The 17,953-nt window shown below is 38.7% G+C and overlaps 1 protein-coding gene across 9 annotated transcripts in view; it reads left to right on the top strand.

Annotated features, from left to right (window-relative positions):
* The first annotated feature begins 1,386 nt into the window (after positions 1 to 1,386).
* Positions 1,387 to 17,953, top strand: part of MAPK8 (mitogen-activated protein kinase 8) — a 42,878-nt gene continuing 26,311 nt past the window's right edge. For 3 of the 9 annotated variants that reach the window (XR_015795890.1, XM_088139388.1, XM_088139392.1), the window contains exons 1-7: positions 1,389 to 1,748; positions 3,375 to 3,453; positions 4,179 to 4,340; positions 8,688 to 8,817; positions 9,860 to 9,918; positions 10,027 to 10,165; positions 14,113 to 14,278. Coding sequence is in view for 8 of the 9 variants with exons in the window: in XM_088139388.1 (XP_087995514.1) it covers positions 4,183 to 4,340; positions 8,688 to 8,817; positions 9,860 to 9,918; positions 10,027 to 10,165; positions 14,113 to 14,278 (652 nt within the window). In the remaining variant the exon portion in view is untranslated. Of the gene's footprint in view, positions 1,749 to 3,374; positions 3,454 to 4,178; positions 4,341 to 8,687; positions 8,818 to 9,859; positions 9,919 to 10,026; positions 10,166 to 14,112; positions 14,279 to 17,953 lie in introns of all 9 variants that reach the window. The other 6 variants (XM_088139389.1, XM_088139393.1, XM_088139394.1 and 3 more) reach the window with 5 other exon arrangements.

Consider the following 17,953-nt stretch of genomic DNA (forward strand, 5'->3'; position numbering starts at 1 on the left):
ACTGCCTTTTGAATTTGTCCTCAGACTCAGATGATTACATTCCTCCTAACAATGGATGATTCTAATCTTAATAGTTCTACTGAAGTTAAATTTATCTGAAAGGTATATACAGTCCACCTTCCCTCTCTGTGATATGATTTCATGGTGGTTTTTAAAGACTGGTATGAATTCCCATGAATGTTCATGTATCTATGCTAAGGCAGAGCATATAATTGAAGCCTATATTTTTCTTGATGTGGACAATTGATATGAATGCACTGTAATTAACATTAAAATACAGGGAAATCTTTTACCAGACCTCCATGCAACAGTTTGCACACAGCTGACCAAATTTCCACTGTGATTTACATCACATGCATAGTGATGTAGTTATGCAAACAATGTTATTTGTATAACTTGACATAAATGGCATAATTTGTGTCATTTGTATGATGATCTCAATAATTGTTCCTCCCTTAGTTTAATGAAATTGCACTGTAATGGACATAATAACGAGGATTTATGAAGGAGCTATGTTTTTCTACCACAGGGGCATCATAAAGCATAGTATCCTTGATCTTTATGATTTGGGCTGTGATCTTTGATTTTTTTAAATTGGAATGGTATATAAGAACAGATTATATATTATTACAAAAACATTCTGAGGTTCCTTGCTGATCCATGTTACAAATCCATCATTAATGCCAGAAGATACAGCATGCACTATATAGTTTGACGTTACTATACAGTATATGAAGGTTTATGCTTCAAATCCCTGTTTTTATGCCAGGATGGCACAGAAAATAATTGAATTCATGTCCTCTGCAATTTACAGCCTATTTTTTAATGTTAAAAAACATTTCAGAAAAACGTCGTATAGAAATCCGTCAGGTGCATCCCTGACTTCGATCCATGTTTTCTGCCACGGTGATGCCAAAATTGGGAAGAATCGTGCTTTTTCTGGCTCAGTCCATGGAGTCCAGTGTGATCTGTCATTTGACCGTCAGTTCCTACACAAAGAATTAAGACCGAAGGGATCCACGCCTCAGAGCCGCAGCCTTGTACCAAGGGGGTTGTTAGGAAAGCAGTCGATGGACGATGGAAACGGCAGTCGCAGGCGGATTCTCTACGGGAAGCTGCTCCTTTCCCCAGAGACGCTTCCTTCGGCTTCCTTCTCCGGCCGAGGGTCTGGGGCCAGGTTCAACCCACGGGATACGCCCAGCGCACCCGGGCCGGAGACGGCCGCCTCGTCCCGGCGCAAGGGCTCCCCGCCCGCTCCACCTGCTCCAGCGGAGGAAGCGACTTCTGCCGGCCGCGCAGCTTCACTTCCTGCGGGGCGCGAGGACGACGCGGGCGGAAGCCGGGCAGCTTCCCCGGCTCGCGCAGGAAGGGGCGGGCGGCGCCGGCGGTCCAGGTGGGGAGCGGGGCGGGAGCGCTAGCGAGGCCTCTGGGCGGGCGGGGCTGCGGTCTCGCGCTCCAGGTGCCCGGAGGAGGGGCGCGCGCACGGGCCCGGGAGCGCGGGAGAGGGAGGCGCGCGGCGTCCGGCGGACGCGCTTCCTCGGAGGAGACAGGCGGAGAGGCGGCCAGGCCGCGGCTGCGGCTCCGCTCCTTCCTGTCGGCCCGACCCGGAGGGCGCGCGGAGGCGGCGAGCGCTGCACCTGAGCGCCCGGACACTGCTGGGCCTGTGCCCGGGGCGCAAGGCCGACGCGAGGCGGGAAGCTGCTCTCTGCGTGGAGGTCCGCCTGCTTAACTCGGCGAGGTCGGTCAAGGTGAGGAGTAGAGCGGCCGCCGGTCCCCGGGAGCTTCGGGATGCGGGGCGACTTGGCCGGAGCCTCCACCGGCCTGCCCTCCGTTTCTCACGGGGAGACCGAGGCCGTGGTTGGCCTGCCCCCCGAGTCAGCCTACCCTTTGGGGTCTTCCGCTTTGATGCGCGACTGTGCTAAGCCGTTTTTTATGGAATCAGCCATCACTGGCTGCATTTGCCCAAGAGACTTGGCATCCTACCATCCATAGGGGCCAAGTCCACCCATTTGCCAGAGCCAAGGAAACCGCATTGTGCTTGGCTTGCTTGCAACTCATGGTGGATTGGCAGGTGCAAAAGCAGCCCTTATCGGTTAAAAATATTGTTTACTCACCTTGTAAAGATCACAGAGGCAAGATTTATTAGTAGACAGTGTTGAGAGCAGAAGGCTTCCCTTTAGTCTTTTGCTTATGAATGAACAGAACTCCTAATTAACAATTATTTTTAAAGTCAGATTTTGAAATAAAAATATTGCATGCAGTAAAATGGTGGAGATGCAGATTTAATTTAATAATCTCTATTGTTTATTTTGAAATTAATGCAATTATGACTGTATAGCTGAGAAGTGTGGAAAGACCTGTGGCTTATGTGCAGTTTATAACAAAAATAACATTAAATGCATCTATTGGAAAGTTGGTCATATTGATTCTGGTGGAATTTAATTTCCAGACAAGCATTTCTAATAAGGTTGCCTAACCTGATTCATATCCAGAGCATCAGTTCCAAAAGCAACCAGACTTGTCCTAACCCTTTCTTGATTCTGGAGCACAAACGGGAAAAAAGGAGCACTAGCCTCCCATTATCTAGCAGGACAAATACGTAAATATATAACGGTGCATATAGTTCCTTTAATTCTTACCTAGAATGGGATGAAATTTGCAGGACAAATCAGGAAACAAGGGATGTCAAATTTTCTAGAACAGTGAAAGATATTAAGGAGAATGCCACAAGGATAAACTCTGGGTCCTAAATTCTCCAATACTTTTATTGTTAACATGGATGAAGAGTTAAAGGTTTATCGGATATGCATACAACACAAAATTGGATGGGATAGCTAGTACTCTAAAAGACAGAAGTCAGATTCAAAATAACCTTGCTGGGTGAGACAAATTAATTGAAAATAACAATGATTTCTGTATCCTTTGCATTTACCTCCAGATTTCTCTACAAATCAAGTGCCCAGGTATAAGATGAAGTATACCTGTCTTGATAATAGTATTTGTGAAAAAGATCTCAGAATAGAAACTGATTGCAAACTGAATATGAATGAGCAGTGGAGAGGCCAGGGCAGTTTTAGGCTGCATCAGTAGAGGTACAGTTTTCAAATCATAGGAAATCATTCCACTCTATTCTGCATCAGTCAGACCACATGTTGAGTACCCTGCCAGTTCTGGACACCCCATCTTAAGAAGGAGTTAGAACCAATTCAGAGGAGGGCCATAAAGAGGACTTAGAAGCCAAGACCAGTAAAGGGAAGTTGAAGGAATACTTAGCTTTGAAAAGAGAAGGCTGATTGGAGATGATAGCACTCGTTAGATATCTGAATGGATTTGTCATAATGAAGAAGGTTGAGACCTCTTTTCTATCGTTTCAGAATGCAGGACTTGGAATAATGGATTTAAGCTACAGGAAGGTGGATTCGGGTTGAATTTTAGAAACAAAAGTCACTAATGGTAAGAGCAGTGCAGCCAATTAAGGGATTTGGTAGTTTCCTTCCTTCTCACTGTTTGTATCCAACCAGAGATGCAGTTTATCTGTCAGGGATACGTTAATTTGGATTCTTGTACTGAGTATGACTTTGGGCTAAATGGCCTCTTCCAACATGATATAATTTAAAAGGTTGATGTGGGACAAGTGGTAATTCACTTTTGAAGATGCTTGAAAATGTTCAGTAGTGAGTTGTCTTTTCCCTTGTTTCCTAAGCAATTTGGGGTTAGGTGCTTATAGATAGGGTAGAACTGGAAAATAATCTCTTGCTATCTCTGCATTGTTGCTTTGAGGGACTCTCACAGATGATCAGCTGCAAAGTCATGTTGTATACTCAGAAGTTCTTGCCAGGACTCCATTGACTTAGGGGTGACAAAAAAGCCTTTGACAGGCTGGGATTGTAGAAGCTTCCAAAACCAATCGTTCATATGAGCATGCAGTTTAATTCAGATTGGTTTAGAAATGAAAGCCAAATTGTCTTGGTGTTGGGGCAGAAAAGAATTCTACTTGTTACTTAACTTATGTAAAATATGAAGTATATACTTCAAGTGCTTATATAATATGTTATTTAGAATTGACAAGAAAATATCCATGAGCATTCTTCCTCTCTCATTTATGTAGTGAAAGAAAGCAGGAAAAGATAATGAACCATTATATGTGAGCCTATAAAATGTTATTTTATATGTTGCAGGTTGATGTCTTTTAGCTTAAGTTCTTCAGCTGGAGGCAACATGAGCAGAAGCAAGCGTGAAAATAACTTCTACAGTGTTGAAATTGGAGATTCTACTTTCACTGTACTAAAACGATACCAGAATTTGAAGCCAATTGGTTCAGGTGCACAGGGGATAGTATGGTAAGGCACTTTCCTCAATGAAAGAATATCTTTTTACTGAAAAGGAGAAGATAATTAAAGATGAAGCAGTTTCTATTTCCTTTCTAGGAAGAAATAGTCTATAGAATCGACTTCCCCCTTGAAGGTGTGGCAGGTCCAGAATTTATTCTCGCTTTCACTCACTTTCAGCCAACATTCTAGAACTCTCACGATCTGACCCGTTACCTGTACCAGACATCCATGCTTCAGACAGAGAGTGAAACAGTCTTTGTTTTTGTGGCAAATTTTGCCATAGCTTCCTCAGAGGCCTGGCTTCCTCAAAGGCCTGGGTATAACCCAAGTGATTACTCCAACTGCTGCCTTTCTTCCTTAGAAATACCATGGATTATTGATTCATCATATAGGAAGTAGAGTAGAAACTACTTACGCTGACGTTTTGAAGCATCTTTCATGGCTGTTACAGCCTCTGATGCTTGCTGTAATTCCTGCTTTCATATGCTTAGGAATATAGCCAAAGACCAGAGACATCTTCCAGCTGTTCCAGCCCATGAATATCCCAGCAAATACTTCACATTGTTTGTTTTAAAACCTTTGCTTAACCTATAATACCTCGGCAAAAATTACCATTGGCTCTCCAGTAATAATAATAATCCCACCTGCTTTTATATATTTGGTCAATTCAAGGTGGCAAACTTACCTAATACTCCTGCCTCCTATTTTCTCCACAACAACAACTCCATGAGGTAGGTTGGACTGACAGATTGACTGGCTCAAAGTCACCCAGCTCTCTTTCATACCTAAGGGAGGCCCAGAACTCACAGTCTCCTGCTTTCTAGCCCAGCACCTTAATCATTACACCAAATTGGTCACATGGTCTTCCGGGGAAGCAATATAGGACTGAAAATGCGCCATGAAGAGCGGAGCCAATGGCCATGGCAGAAAATGGAGCTGGTGAATGGATCAGCTCCTCAGAACTCCTCTCCGGATTAAGGAGAGGATTTGGATCACTCGCAAGTTTGTTCCATACAGAGGCTCCCCATGAAGAGATAGTAAAATAGCAACCTGCAGTGAGTTTTAGAGCTCTGGGAGCTGTGGAGGAAATCATCTTGTCTAAGCTGCGGTTCAGCGTCTTCAAAAGGACCCTGGGTTCACCCACTTCCTCTCTTAATCACCTTATGAAATTGCCTGATTTTTTGGATGTTAAGAACCTTCAGAAGGGCAAGTTTCATTACACTGGGAGAGTTTTCTTCTATCCTCAATGAAAGAAGGTTCATATGTCATGTAAAAAAGAAACATTTTTACTTTTGAAAAAGAGTAAAAGGGAGATTAGGATATTGATTTTGGAAAGAATATTTCCTGTGGGTTGTTTAAAATTTTATAAAGAATATATATGAAGGTTTTGAAATTAACCATAAGAAATCCTCCCATGGGAAAGTTTTATTGATTGGAAAATAAAGATATGGTAAGAGGCAACCAGAGAGAACTAAAGATTACAATTAAGGAGAAGAGACCCATTAATACAATGGAGCAATACTATTTGACTATAGAGGAAATCAAGGAGCAGTTTACCCAGAAATTACTCTTTAAGATTGTCTGCAACTATAAGAATGGATTTAACAGAGACTGTAGAAGAGGAACAGATTTTATTGGACAAAATAGAGAATGAGGCTGATCTGCAGGTGAATCTGAAAATGGATTTTAAAATTCCAGACTACAAAAGAGATATGGAAAAAGATGCCACATTGGATTTACAAATGAAACCGGCTGATGTCTTAATAATTAAAGGGGACATACAAATAATCAGAAGAGTGACTTGGAAAACTTTCTTACCTTGGATTTATAAAAGAGATGTGTTAAACTAGTGAAGAAGTTTCTGAGAGGAAACAAAGAAAATGATAAGAAATCAACTTGTGGGACATTATTTGAAGGGATTAAAGATCAAGCTTTTAAAAAGTAAATGGAAGGAATATAAAGTGGATTTATTTGATCAGGGTTGAAATATATATATTGTGGTTTCTGGTAGCTGTTAATGGAACTTTTTTTTTTGACCAGGACTGAATTACCAAGCTTTAAAGATTTCTTTATAGATAACAGATAAGATATGGGGAGAGATTTCTGTTGCTTTATTTTTTAGAGAAAATTGGAATACAAAATGAATTTAGGTGAAAATATATGTTATTATTTCTGGTAGCTTTTAATGGACTTTTGCTGATTAGGACTAAATGACGACTCTTTACCATTTGTTTATTGATTGAGATATGGGAAGAAGAGTTTTTTTTAATTGAAATATTAGAGAAGATGTTAAGTAACAGAAGTTGCTTATGCTTGTTGGAAGGGAGGGGAGAGTCTTTTATATATATTCATAGATATTCTTTTTCTTTTTTCCTCTGCACCTTTTACTTTTTTTTCTTTTTTTCTTTTCTTCTTATATTCTTAGTTTGTATTAGTCTTTTATATTTGCATTTGTAAACGTTAATAAAAATTATTTTAAAAAATTGATTCACATGGTAAAAATCAAAGAAAAATCTGGCTCATAATGTGTCCTCTTGAAGGCATATATTTGTGGATCTATTGCATAGTTTGTAAAGACTAAGGAAGATAAAAGAACACCATGCTTCTAACAAGATGAGAAGATTTTTAAGTAGCCTTAATTTCTTTCTATCCCTATATCTCAATCCTAGATGTCAGCAATAATAACACTTAACCAACCAGCAGTAGTGGTTAGCAGAATATGATAATATCCAGATTGAAGTTCCAGTTGGCAATGTATATGTACATACTTGTATGTATATGTTATGTGTGTCAGTTTTTGAGATGTGCATAAATTTGGTAAGGTTCTACCTTCCATCACTTAATCTTGGAGATAGTGAAACAGGAAATCTACAAAATCCCCATGTCTGGGAATTTTGTAAAATTTCTAGAGGAGGATTGTCCTGCCCCTTCTGCAAATGGAGGTCATTCAAGGTTTTTCCATCCAAGGCTATAGAATGTACTTGGTCATTTTTAGCACCCTGGATCTCAAATGGGTAAATTGTTACCTCCACAAGTATGAATTTCCCTCTAAGCAGGGAGATAAATCTTTCTAAAGGCTTACTTATTCTCCCTTTTCAAGGCGAGGAATTGCAGATGCATTCCTTCAGTTCTGGATCAGTTCCATTTCTTTATGATCGTGATTTCGGTGTTTGGCAACCAGCTCACAATTATGATAATTGCAGCATCCTGTGGTCACGTGATCACCATTTGTGACCTTCACTGCTGGCCTCCAAGAAGCAAAGTCAGTGGGGAAGCGGTAGGAAGTCACAGGTGGTGATCACATGACATTGTGCCTAATGACCATGTGGGATTCACCTAAGGACCGCAACTGGAACTGCCATCATAAGTCAGCATGGTTATGTGACATCACACTTTATGACCATGCAATTACTGTAGTTAACCAAGGACTACCTGTAGTTATCAGTGCAATTATTTGCCCTTTGGGAGGCATCTAGCCAGGCCAGATTCTGTTCTTGTCCTGTACTTCTCAGACACCAAGACAAGCATAGCAATCCAGGTTTATGTCAATTGACAACTTGAAGTTCATACTGGAGGAGGCCTATGTCACTGTTCTCTTCGGCAGAAGTTCAAAGAGGGGGCAAAGAATCAAAATGATGCAGAGTCTGCATCATTTATATAAATGATGTGGGCTCTCATAAATTTATAATTTAAATTCTCAGTCCTTTGGTTGAGGGAAAGATGGCAGAAATAGCACTATCAAGTTCTGAACTGTTTTTCAGGGGTGGCTGTTCATAGGCCTCTATGAACTCAGAAAAAGAGAGTAGATTCTTGTTATGTGGCCTTCCATTCCATGTTATTTTTCACATAAAAATTGCTTTTAATTCCAGATGGTGGTTACAGGTTACATTCTCTTACATTTTTTAAGTGTTTCTTTTTGGTGGGGAGAGGGGTAGGCGGCAGCATGCTGTGTTGGATTGAGGCAGTTGAGAGTTAAAGAAGAGGCAGGCCCCATTCTCTGGAAAAATCAGAAGCATGTTCCTTTAATCCCAGAGAAGAGACCCTGTCCCTGTCTTCTTTGTGGAAGAACAAAATGTTAATTATAGTTCATACTACAGTAAGTGTAGAATTTAGTTTGCCTGATTTGGCTCCTTCCTTTGCCCTTCCTTCCCATTTCCCAGATTTCTGCTTCTGTCCATACATAAAGTTCATGCCTCAGGCCGCCTGTGTTACGTATCCCTTTGTTCCATTCTCCCATCTCACCTAAACTGAACGTTATGTATTGTTAATATAATTTGGATATGTAGCTTTTGAATCTATTTCTAATGGTGTATTGTTGCATACTTGTTGGCTACAGCAGTTTTCTTTTATTTACAGCGCAGCTTATGATGCTCTCCTTGAAAGAAATGTTGCAATCAAGAAACTCAGTCGACCATTTCAGAATCAAACGCATGCTAAAAGAGCGTACCGAGAACTGGTCCTCATGAAGTGTGTAAACCACAAAAATGTAAGTATATTTGTGCAGACTTAAAGACAATATCAAACTTGCCCTTTAGAATGCAATCCCTTTACTGTCCCATTGATTTAAATTAAGAAGACTAAACTACAAGGTATAACTGTTTCAGGGAAGTAGTAGATTTGTAATTTAAATTGGTTTATTGCAAGTCTGTCCTACCTTTTTTTCCAGAAGGCTAAGGTAGTTCCATCAGGGTCTCCTCTCATTTTATTCCCATGCAATCCTTTGCAGGTTGGTCTAAACCAAAGTCACCCTGTGAAGGAGGGACATGAACCTGAGTCTCCTTGATCCAAATCCAGCCCTGTAACTATGTACTCATTATTCACCAGCTGAGAAAAGATTAGTTTTGAAAATTTCCCTTTGACTTCACATACCTAGTATAGTCAGAGTGAATATAGTAGGAGATGTCTCAGCCCTGAACTTCCTGATTTACTAGAAAAGCAAAATAATTAACTAGAAACCTACAGTGGATAACCATTTTATTTTAGATGGGGAAAAAACCCAGAAATGCTTTTCAAAGATCATGCCTCTCTTGTCTAACTTTTCTGGGTGGATATTATATAGCTGTATACATTTACACCTGATTAACTTAAATTGGAAGTCAGTTGAACAATTTTTACTTGGCTCTTTATGTTTTAGAAATTTAGAAATTAAGGAAGAGAGGGTGGTCTCAGCTTTGCCTGCATAATCCAGTTTTTCTTTTTATCTTTGCATATCTGAGATGTTTTCTCACAACAGTATACCTGTTATCTGAGTTGTTTCTTGTTTTATTGTTTGTTTATTCAGTTTAATTTTGCATTAACTATACTCTAGAATGATGTTATCTTTTCCTATTGTAGACCATCAGATTCTAAACCTGAGCATTTTTCAACTATAAAGATAAAATTGATTGGTATTTTAACCCAGGTTTAAATTAGCAAAAAATGGAGACATTTTAGTACTCCATTTGTTCAGATTTTCCTATTTTGCAGCTTTTTTTTCTTTTTGCATAAGGTAATCAAATATGCTTATTACTTTTTTTCCTTCTCCATAGATCATTGGTCTGTTAAATGTGTTCACTCCACAGAAATCCCTGGAAGAATTCCAAGATGTGTAAGTATGAATTTTGGGAAACCTGCATTTACTATAATAATGCACAATTGATTGTATGATCAAATGTTCTGCTATGATTTCATTGTATGTTTTACCTCCCCTCAAAAGTTACATAGTGATGGAGCTCATGGATGCAAATCTCTGTCAGGTCATTCAGATGGAGCTTGACCATGAACGAATGTCCTACCTGCTGTATCAGATGTTGTGTGGTATTAAGCATCTTCACTCAGCTGGAATTATACATAGGGTTAGTAAGATCATTTCTGTTGTTTTACATTTTATGTTACTTCTCTTTATTAAACTAAGCAAATTTCAATGTACTTGAAATACCATCTGTGCCTCTTGCGAGCATCCTCTCAAATACAACACTAGATTAGGTATAGTATTTGTGTTACTTGCTTTTAATTAATTTGATTTATTCTTAAATCACCTTCCTCAGTATAGTTTCAGTCTGGGGATGGTAAATATGACTGCATTCTGAGATGGATTATTTATTTATTTATTTAATATTTTTTTATTTTTACAACAAACACAAAACATACATGGACAAACAAAACCATAAAAAGGCATAAAAAAAAGAGCATCTTCCATTTTATAGCGTGTGTCAACCAGTTACCAACTCGTTGGTGCCCCTTTCATAATCTTAAATTCTCATATCATCTATTCAAAATATACTTGTATACTTATCAATTAACAATTATTAATCATTCATAGCTAATCTATAAAATCATTTATTACAAGAAATTTTAACTTTCAATAGGATTAGTAATACATTTTCATCTATCGATTATATGTGTATATATATAATAATTAATATCAAATTTCTATTATAAAGTTTCCTAATCCATTACATTACTATATTTTCTCATCCAGTCATTAATAAAAACAAGTTACTTATCTTCTTACTCTAATTTCAAATCTCAGTTTAACTCATCTCTGCACATTTCATAATTTTCAATAACTTCCTCCTGCATAAGTAATTTTTAATTTTTCCAATTCTTAAAAGTTACAGTTCTAACCAGTATCAGTTACAATGTCAGTTACAGTTCTAACCGGGTTACAGTTCTAACCAGATTCTTCACTACATGTTTCAACAAAAATATCTCTAGTTTAAAATCTATATGTTACTATATTCAACCATATGTAAATGTCTAATCTCTTAAAATATTTAGAATCAAATACAATTTTTAACTATATATCTCAGATTTATACTTTATTCCAGCGCTTGCATAATTTTGAGTTCACCCTTTTCATTCAATATCCCAAAATATCTAACTGTTTATTCCTTTTTCTATATTATTGGATAAGAGAAAGCAATAATAAATGTCCTTTCAAACATTCTGCTTTTTGAAGCTTCTGTCAGTTCCATCATTATTGTATTCCCCTCGTTTTTTCTTTAAACATCTGAAGTAGTTTCTTTCAATATTGTTTTACTTCTTCTTTTTGTGCATTCTTTTAGTACGATTTTCCATTATAATCTTGTATAATCTTTTTCTCACCCTCAGTGCCAAGAACAAGTCTGTCCCTCTTCATTTATCAGTTAATTAACCACAATAATTCTGTTTAATGTTTCTGATTTCTTGTACTATTTCTTCCTTTTCCATTGATCCCGTTTTATGTTTAATTAAGTCCATTTTAGCTTTAGTATCTTTTTTTCTTTTTTTTTTTGCGGGAATTTCTGCAGCTCTTCTTCCAGTTTTTTATAGTCATCCTCAATAGTTTAGAGATCTTTTTCTGCATTGTGTTTCTCGTATAGTTTATTATCTTGATAAACCTTCATTGAGTCAAAGGATTCTTTATCTTTGTTCTTGCCAAAAATAAGAAAAAAAAAAAGCAAGAGGAGAAAAGAAAAAGAAGAGGAGGGAAAAGACTAAGTCTCTTTAAAAAAAATCCAACTGAGGGGGGAGTGGAGAGCAAAGCAGAGCTTCTAGCAGAAAGAAGAGCTACTGCCACTAATCAGGGCTCTTGTGACTAGCTCAAACTTTCCATCTTGATATTTTCAAAATCGCTTTCAACTCCACTTTCTTGTTTATAGTTACGGATGGCACCTGTATAAACATGCACATCCCACTATCTTTTTAGAAAGCACAGGGTCCTTGAGCATGCGTCACAATAGAAGAAAAAAAGCACTATGTCGAGCCTCTAGATGGCAGTGCAACTTTCTTTCATTTACTTTCTCTTAACTCCACTTTCCCCATTTCAAAATCAAAAAGTATAAATTTCTTACAATAATAAAGAAATCTTAGTCAAAAAAAAGGCTTAAAATAAAAAGTTATTGAGTATTAAAAAGAAAAAGCCAATCCAGTTAAAAAAATTTTTTTTTTTTTAAGAGAAAAACATCTTGCCAAATCCACTAAAAAGGGAAAGTTGAAAAGAAAAAAAAAATTTCCCCCCTTTTTTTATAAGGCTCGATCTCGCCGCTTAATCCACTTTTCTTCACTTTTAAAAATCTCTTTAAGTTACTTAAGGTGTTCTCTAAGAATAGTTAAATAGTAAAAGTCCATCTCACCCAGTTGACACCCTTCTCTTCCTTCTTCCTTTGGAGCTGCCCCGGCTTTCGCAGCCATTTTGGCTGGCTCTCCTCCGCCGGCTTCAAGAGCTTCTCCCCGGATCAATCTGGGACTTGCGGCGTCCCTGAGATCCGCGGGACGTGCCCTTTGCGATCGCCATCTCTACGGGACGGCTTAGGTCCATCGGGACCGTCCAGGGGAGGAGATATCGGCTGCCATCCTGGGAGCCCAGGATCGCCCGCCGTATCGCCGCGACGCCAGCTCCGCCCTCCGAGATGGATTATTTTTAATGTTCTGGATTTGGAAGTGAGCTACTGGCCGTGTTTAGTGCTGACATTGCGCTGCTGCCGAAATTAACTCACTTAGGGTGATTTAGACAAATAGGATAATGAAACATTCCAAAAGAATCTCTCACAATGGGCAACAGAAGGCAGTATTATGTAAGCAAGTATAAAATGATGCATGTAGGGGTTAAGCATTCTTACTATACATATGCATGCTTGGAGAGGATGGAACTTTATGATCTTGAGAACTGAAATGGAAGCCTAGTGAAAACATCAACTCAGCATGGCTCTGCTATGAAAAAGCATTAGAAAAGAATCAAAACCAAAACACCAATATTTCCTGCCAGAGAAGCTTAGAGAACAATCGAATAATAAAAACAATCAGCAATAAAATAATTATCTGTAAAACAGGTAAGTATGGAATACAGAGGATATACCTGTATTACAATTAAAACAGAATTCCTTGCAATGGGACTCTGTTCAGGGTGTGCAAAATAATGCGGGGGGGGGGAGGGCATTTTGAGTGCCAAATCCTGACCTTGGGACAAAAGGTTTTGGCCTTCTTTGTGTCTATCGTTCTATCACATGCATGTGGAAAAGGGCAGTGCTTACAGCATGATGCTGCTTTCATCATCAGATTTGATAATAAAAATATTTCCAGTGCTACATGATGTTTACACTGGCATGTGACGATAAGCAATCTTTTCTTTTTTTAAAAAAATGAATTCCTTTATTGATCTTTTATGATCTATTGAATTGCATTTCTTTAAATGTGTCTTCTGTATGAAATGTCCAGGAATTCTACTGTTTGTGCGATTCCCAGAAGGAGGGGACATGTAGCCAATCAGAGCTACCTTTGGAGAAGCTAAGCAGGGTTTTATCTGATTAAGCATTTGGATGAGAGGCCTCAGGAAATACTAGGGCTGTGGACTAGATGGGGAAATATGAAAAAGGTCCTGGAAAAAAGGCAGAAAATTACCAGGATAATTTCTACGGTTAATTCAAATGGACAGTGTTGAATTTATTTCCTGGACAGTAGGAAAGGACAACTGCAGAAAAAGACATGAAACCATGCTTCGCAACTGGTTTCATGACTAATCCCCATGCCCTAATAAAATGAACTTAATGTAAATGGTTTTACATCTTGTCAACTTTCAGCAGTGCCAACAGTGGCCCTTCTTGTAAATTACAGAGCTGTGACATCCTAGTACTTTCCCTCCGAGAGCTAATAGATGAATATGTGTAATAATTTACAGAAGTTATTAAAGAGGAGTATGGGGAGGTATTTTCACAGATGTTGCTGAATGAAGTCATAATTGTTGAGTCAATTTCTTAAAAGCTTTTTGTACCCTGCTTGATACTCCTTGGAGGTCTCATATTTCATATCTTTATCTTCAAAGGATTTAAAACCTAGCAATATAGTAGTGAAATCTGACTGCACTTTGAAGATTCTTGATTTTGGGCTGGCTAGAACAGCTGGAACCAGCTTTATGATGACACCTTATGTAGTCACTCGTTACTACAGAGCACCAGAAGTCATTCTTGGAATGGGATACAAAGAAAATGGTTAGCAGTTTTTCATTTTTGTTCCTAAAAAGTGTGTTTTATATCTCCATTCCCTGGGTCCCTCCCCATCCTTTCATGTGCCTTATTTTATATTTTATTCAGCTGTTGAAACTTAATGCCGTTATCAAAATGTGCTGTATGTTTAATCAGTGTTTTGTGTTGGAAATGTTGGAAAATATGGGGTTTCAACCAAGCCTGTTTCACACGAGCACAAAGGGAGGGGTGGCTTTGCTGTGGCCTAGCTTTGCTGCTTTGTGTGGGAGGGACTTGGAGCCTGCCTTTTTTCCAGTTTCCCTCATTTTCTTCTTTTCTCCTCATGGCTCTCCACGAGGTAGGAATGAATCCTCTTTCCTCCTCAGGGTTTTTGAATTAACATTTCACAACCCCAGCAGGAAACACCTTAGGAAATGTTATGTTGATGGTGTTGGGACAGTGCTTAGTTAGAAGTTTCTTGTGTGTTCTTCTACTGTGAAAAATAATTTCTAGTTTTATAAAGTGATTAAAATTAGGCTTAACAGGTTAACGACAGCAATTGGGACTGGAATTTCCGTCACTAAGTGATGCAGTCATAAAGCACGATGACACATGACCATGCTGCTTAGCGACAGGCGTTCTGGCACTTCCAGTTGCCGTCCTTAAGCGAATCCCGCAACGTCATTAAGTATAATGTCATGTGACTATGACTTGTGACCTCCTGCCGGCTTCCCCATTGACTTCGCTTATTGGAAGCTGGCATATGAAATCTCTCGGAAAGAAAGAGCAGAAGCATCAGTCATTTGTCCATTTATTTTTGTTGTGCTTCTGAGAGATATGAGATATCAGCTACTCCTACAAGAAGTAGTTGCTACCTCCACTAGCTTTTCTGCATCCTCCCTGTGGTGCTTATGTAAAAAAGGATTGGACAAACTTGTCCTTAGCCATCTTCTTCTGAGGCTGGGAGATTGGGCCCAATGGGGCTGTCCACCATTGTCCACATTCAGTTCTTTCCTAAGCACTTGCTCAACTTCCTTTCCCTCTGGGCTTGTAGTAAGTAAATAAATACTTTATTACAGGTCAGAATACAGATTGTAGTAACTGGAATCAGTGGGCTCAATCCCCAGTTATAGCTGGGTTAATCAGCTTGCCTTGCTGGATTCTCCTATTCCCACTGTGCTACCCTCACAGATAATGGCAAGCAAGCAGGCAGAGGCCGTGTTTCTTCAGATTTCCATGTTACTACTGAGGAGAGTGAGCAGGTCAACTGCTGCTCCTGCTTGCTTTATTGGGCAGGTTAGGATAGGGTTAGCCCTAGTAAATATTGCCTTGTATATTTTGAAACAAGGATAGAAGAAAACTATTATATCAATTATTTTATTGGCCCATTACACAGTATGTACATACAAGGGGACTTTTTATTTCACGTGCTGCCTTTGAGCTTTCACTGCTGTAGACAGCATAGCTACAAAAAATTACTTTTGACACAACCATTGTTATTGGTTGAAAACTGCAATGTGGCAAGAATGGGTAGAAGGTGCCTAAAAATAATCCTCTTGAATTTCAAGGAAGGTATTCTGCTGCCTTATATGAGTTTAATTTATACTAGGGCTCATTAAAGGATATATTTATGGTGGAGCTGAGTGCAATTCACATTGTTAACAGACAGTGTTGGAGGCAAGCTTCAAAACGGATGAATTATTGCACAATGCTAAGCTTCTCTGGCACGATGATCTGTCTAGTTTATTAGAAACTTTGATACCTGATATTAGGAAGGACTGTTTTGCTTCACATTCTAGGTGAATAATGCCATTTTTAATGCTATTTTTACACACACACACACACACACACACACATATGTCCAATTCAAATTGATATTTATATATACATTCATCTTATATTTACTACATATAAACTGTGTAATACGTTTTAAATATCAATTTAAGTCCCTAGAAGAAGAAATTACAGATACTTTATAATATCTGTGCAATATATTTATTTTAAACAAGACTTTAGGATTTTATTTATGATTTATACCATACTCTTGAAAGCAAAATGTTCAAGTTAGTTTCTAAAACAGATTTAAATACCTATATTTGCCAAGAGAAAGAAAAAGGGAATGGCTAAGGTGTCAGTGGCAGAAGACTCATTACATAGTTGACCAGGCACTTATTAGACCACGTGGTCTTGACTATTGCTTAGCAATGAGGATAGTCAAGTAGGCTTACTTATTGTCATTATAGGCATCCAGTGGAGCTCTTTTGAATAGTTCTGGGGGTTATTATGATCTACCCTGCTAATCATGCTTTTACAATCCATAGAGAAATGATGTAATAAACTTGTAAAATACTTTGAAAATCAACTTGGTCATCTTCTCCATGATTAAGTGCTGCCATTCTTACAGCTGTTCCTTGATCTCTAAGCTGATTTTGATAACACTCACTGCAGTATAGTCCTTGATCAACTCCACAAATTGAGGACTGTGGCCACTGTTACACAAAACAGATTACAGAGAATAGCATTGGAAGACTGTAGGTCCCCTTGGCGTTCTCTAATGGTTTGCTTTCATCTTGTTTTTCTGCAGTTTTACTTTTTGTACTTTACTAAAAGGGATTTTGTATTGATGAAATGCAGTGTAGGAATACTTCTAATAGATAAGTTATAACATATTAGAACAATACATTAAAAAGCCTGGAGTAAAGAAACATTTTTCTAATACCAAAAGGATTTCTGTTCAGGGAATTGTATAAACAGGTACCATGACCAAGAAGGATGTCTTTGATTGCATTGTCCTTGCTATGCCCTCCTGTGCTCAGCTGAATAGTTTCAGCTGTAGATGGCATCTGGGTGTCCTTGACTGATTCCCCAAAAAGCTAAGGAGGGATCTGGTTAGTATACTAGGAGTTCTCAGGACTGGAGGCTAGATCAGAAAGTTGAAGAAGGAAATGGCAAACTTTTGGTACTGTTGCCAAGAAAGTTGCATGGACTCTAGGAGCTAAGCTTGACTCAGCAATCTCCCTTTAAAATTCTAGAGGCAATTGTTCAAACTCTTCCCATGAACAATCAGACATCTGTGTTTTAACCAAAGAGCAATTTTGAACAGTCTTCTGAACAGGAACATCTAACAAAGCCATGTATTACCACAGCATGGATAATTGTAGCTCATCTCAGTGCAAGAAAAATAAAGGCCAAGTCTCTTTCAACTCAGTTTCTGGACATAGGCATGTGGTTTTCTTGGCACATTATGGAAGTGGTTAATTATTGCTTCCTTCCAGGATGTTTTCTGACTTCCCACATCAGCCCTGGAATTTCCTGGAGGGCTCCCATTTAAGTACTAACCTGACCTGACCCAGCTTAGCTCCTGAGCCCAGATATAGCCAGGTGTGCCATCTGATGAGACCAGGAGAGCCTAATATTGTGGAAGGTACCACCCATGCTTCCAATTGCAAGACTGGATCCAAAAATACACCTATAACAGGGAGGTGCAACATATCCACACTGCCACCTCTTTGAAAAGACTGATCACTTGCCCTCATGGAATCTCAATTTTTTGACACTAAGTTCTAGTTTATTAATTCTCATGCAGCCTATTATTGATTGTCATTACTAATAAAATAAGTTTGTGCTTCTTCTGTATCAGCTTTGTTAAATAATTCAGTTTCTTACTATATATCTTTTATTTGAGCTAGATTATAATGAAAG

The sequence above is a fragment of the Python bivittatus genome, unplaced genomic scaffold, assembly GCF_059951505.1.
Source record: "Python bivittatus isolate LINGU-HERP-01145 unplaced genomic scaffold, Pbiv_v1 ctg000210_np1212, whole genome shotgun sequence".
In the NCBI taxonomy this organism is placed as follows: Eukaryota; Metazoa; Chordata; class Lepidosauria; order Squamata; family Pythonidae; genus Python; species Python bivittatus.